The following is a 4,069-nucleotide window of genomic DNA, read 5'->3' on the forward strand; positions in this document are numbered from 1 at the left end:
GGCGGGGGGGGTTGGACTAGATGACCTCTAGGGGTCCCTTCCAACCCAAAACATTCTGATTCTATGATTCTATGATAAATGCTATACGTGCAATGTAGGATGAGAAGGCGGTGCGAGGTTGTCGTGTAATGTTGTGTAACATCCTACAGGCAAGTGAGCAAGAAGAACTGCCACATAAAGCTGTGCAGTCGCAAAACCAGCAATAAAAATGTATTTCCTGCAGGGTCCTTGACATTCCAATTGCAGTCAGCTAGCTTAGCTGTAAATACCACTACGTGGAAAAAAAAGCTAAATAAAATAACACCATAAATTCTGTTTGCAGGAAGCATGAAGATTCGGCGCGTGATGCCAGAACCTTTCCTCATGTAGCAATGGGAAGGGCACATCATATTTTCATGTTAACAGGAACTGATAAATAGGCTCTCAGTATTTTCTGGTCAGTGGTTCTTTGTTTTCGATAAGGAAATTGCTGAACTAGACTTCCAGGAATTTTCATCCCTTACAACAGCCTACTGCTCCAGGCATCAGCAGAACCTTGCAGCAGCAGCTGCCAAATAAGAGCATCTGGCATTAAGCCTGAAAGTACCAAAATACAGCTAAAAATCCTGCCTGTGCGTGCTGACTTCAGCATCGTTGCATTGCTGTGCTGACGTAACGGCGCAGCGCTGGGCTGCAGAGGCAGACGGAGAAACTCTCCCGAATTCTGCTGCAAACACGTGTGCCTGTTTGCGTGGTTCACAACGCTTCTCTGAAGGATTTGCAGCAGATCAGCATTTCTACTGATCAGAGGTTTTTAGATTTGGGGATTTGGCTGTAGGGACTTCAGTTCTTTACCTACTTCTTAATGTTATCACTTTAAGTGTATAGCACACCTGAAAGATTTGTGATTATATAGATGGAAAAAAATACTCCGTTGACAAACTAAACCATATTTCAGGGCTTTGTGGAGAAAGTTTAGCTTGTGTGAGCAGACAGATCACAGCAGAGTGATGAGGAAATGGCGTATACTTTTCTCAGCAGGATATCACGATAGCTTTAACGTTTATCTGAGCTACTAAGGCTGATGTATGAAAGGTGGCATTGCATGTAATTCTGTTGACAAAATTATGCATGCACGGGAGACCCAGAAGACGGGGAATCAGTCAGACATGGGTGTTTACATTGATAAACAGATTTCTATGAAGTAAGAAAAACAGTCCACCACATCAGCAAAGCGATCAATGGGGAACTCACGGGGGGATGCGTGCGACTTCTGTGCAGCGGAGCACAGCGCTGTGCACGTGTGTGAGGCTGACCAGGGAAGCCAAAGCCCCTCCTGCTGTTAACGCAGGTGGTTATTCCAGCAGGCTGATAAAAAGCAAACAGAATTAGTTTACCATACGTGCATTTCATAGAACCATAGAATTGTTTAAGATCACCAAGCCCAACCGTTCCCCTACCCCTGCCATCCCACCCCCAAACCCTGTCCCTAAGCACCGCCTCTGCCCGGCTGTTAAATCCCCCCAGGGGTGGGGACTCGACCCCTTCCCTGGGCAGCCCCTTCCAGTACCTGACAGCCCCAAGGGGAAGGAATTGTTCCCCATGGCCAACCTCACCCTGCCCTGGCACAACTTGAGGCCGGTGCCCCTCGTCCCATCGCCCCTTCCCTGGGAGCAGAGCCCGACCCCCCCGGCTCCCCCCTCCTCTCAGGCAGTTGTAGGGAGCGATGAGGGCTCCCCTCAGCCTCCTCTGCTCCAGGCTATAGGCTATAGACTGTGTCTCACTTGGTTATTTCTTTCATGGAGTTAGAAGAGGAAACTGCTCACCTCCAGAGATCGTTTTATTCTGTGAACACGTTTCTCTTCAGGTTTAATAGACTTAAGGCTTGGTAAACTGAAAAAATAGCAGGTTATGGACCTAGAGACCTTCCACTAGGAACAAATGTCCTCATGCCATTATCCCCCGATTAGATTTCAGAGCCAAGCGGCATAAACAGGTTGCATAAAGAAAGGTCTGATTGCTAAGTTACCTAAGCTACCCCTGCCTTTTGTGAAAAGCCGTTTATTGAACATGGAATAAGTTCTTTGTTATTAACAGAAGTGGAAGCAATTTTTTTTTTAGCTTGAATAAGTGAATTTGTCAATGTTCCTGAACACAGTAGTAACATTGGAGCAGGTACTACCATACAGATGTCTGCTTTTGGGTTGCTTGTTGGTTTGGTTTTTTTTCCTGCTTTTATGTGCCTGTATTTTGCACAAAGATTGCAAAGTATAGAGAACAGAAAACTAGTTGCCATGGTTCCAATTACTAATAGTAATTAAAATAATAATCCTGTTTTGTTGCAATGGTGCGTTATGCATCCTTAATATTTTTCTGTACCCTTTCTTTTGCTTCTTACTGAAAAAATCTACAGCCTTTCATGACTATGAGTTTATTTCAAATTTGAATGAAGAAAATTAAGATTTCATTTACGTCTGAAGCATTTGATTACTCAAATTTTGAGTAACGTTTGCTCAGAAATCTTTACTAATTCGTAGCTGTCCTCTTGACTTTGTTGGCAGCTGTGTCTCAATCCCAATTTAAACCCAAGCTTTTCCTTTTTATAAGATTTAATTTTTCAAAATTTTATTTGGATTACAAAATTTTGTCCTTCTGACTTTGTTAGAATGGATAGAGTTAAATAGCACCTGAATTTATTTTTTTATAATTTTATTGAAGAAAAGTTAAGACAAAGGGTGCAGAAGCACTTATATGTACTTTTTTTTTCCTTGTCGATGTGTAATCGGTGGTGTAATCCCAACTCCAGGTACGGCACAGACGACTTCAGGAGGACAAGTAGAGTACAGAGCTCTGTCTGGAACTTGCTACATGGCGTGGTACCATGTTGTTGGCCTGATCTGGACTAGTGAATTCATCCTTGCCTGTCAGCAGATGACGATTGCTGGGGCCGTGGTTATTTGTTACTTCAACAGGTGAGTGCAGAATTGCCCCTGTATAGTTTTGGGGATTTTCCAGTATTTACTTTCAATCTTTTTCTAGGCACAGTAGCCTCAGATAGACTGCAATTTCTGTCTATATCTTGGAATCCAATTTAATATAAAACAAGGTTGTTGCAAGAGCTTGAGTAAGATTTTACAATGTGTATGATATTAATGTGACTCACCCCTACCGCTGGAGTTACCGGGCCAAATTGAGCCTTGATCCAAGCCAACATTGCTCAATCGACTCTGGTGAAATTGCCCTTGGGAAGGCACAGGCTGCATTTGACCCTTTTCCAGGAGACTGCATTAGCTTCCAAATGGAGATGCAATATATAGTTCCTCGGTAATTTCATGTACTCATAGGCAGTTTGACCTCTTCCTAAGTGTTCATCCCTGCTCTGGGTTTCCATTTGCTCTGTCTGCATATATGCCTAGTCCGCTGCTGCTCTTTTCATTCTGTTAAGGTATTTTCAGTTAACAGTGAATACTTTAACAGCACTGTTAAGAATTTAGAGATGCGTAAACAGACTTTATTGGCTTCTATACTACCCTGAAATGTAAATGTGGAGGAAATGAGGAAAAATCTCTACTTTTCCATTGCACGATTTATACTGTTTTTTTAGACTTGCGATACTGTAAAATGAAATTAAATTGTTTTCATGCACTGGAGCGGTGTTACCCTGTCATTGGGGGAGCAGATTTAAATCTCACAATACACTGTTGAGTTTTTTGACAATGAAGAGCGTAGCATCCTGAAAATGTTTTTCCTCATAAGTATTTTATCAGTGCTCTCACCCTCACTGCTCTGTTCCTCTGCGCCCAGTGGTGAGATTTTCTGATCTGTGAAAAACTCTGGCATTTTAAGGCATTTCTTCATTTTGTAGTAGAGGAATATGGTAATAATCTTATTTTGTTGGAAAATTAGCCCTTGAGGAAGGCAACCTGAGAGTGGGTCGGTGAGCCTGGCAGGAGAGGGACCGGGGACACTGGACCACTGGCTGCAGCCCCCCGGGACCACTGGGCTCGGGTGGCTGGGAAGGGAGGCTTTGGGCTTCTCCAAAACCTAGGTAGCAGGTTTCTGTTGATGGTCTCTAGGACATATCCCTGGA

The 4,069-nt window shown here is 43.4% G+C and overlaps 1 protein-coding gene across 1 annotated transcript in view; it reads left to right on the top strand.

Annotated features, from left to right (window-relative positions):
* Positions 1-4,069, top strand: part of SLC44A3 (solute carrier family 44 member 3) — a 49,151-nt gene that overhangs the window by 22,283 nt on the left and 22,799 nt on the right. The window contains exon 12 of the mRNA XM_009647523.2: positions 2,786-2,951. Coding sequence (XP_009645818.2) covers positions 2,786-2,951 — 166 coding nt within the window. The remainder of the gene's footprint in view (positions 1-2,785; positions 2,952-4,069) is intronic.

This window comes from Egretta garzetta, unplaced genomic scaffold (assembly GCF_000687185.1).
Source record: "Egretta garzetta isolate BGI_Z169 unplaced genomic scaffold, ASM68718v1 scaffold149, whole genome shotgun sequence".
Lineage (NCBI taxonomy): Eukaryota > Metazoa > Chordata > Aves > Pelecaniformes > Ardeidae > Egretta > Egretta garzetta.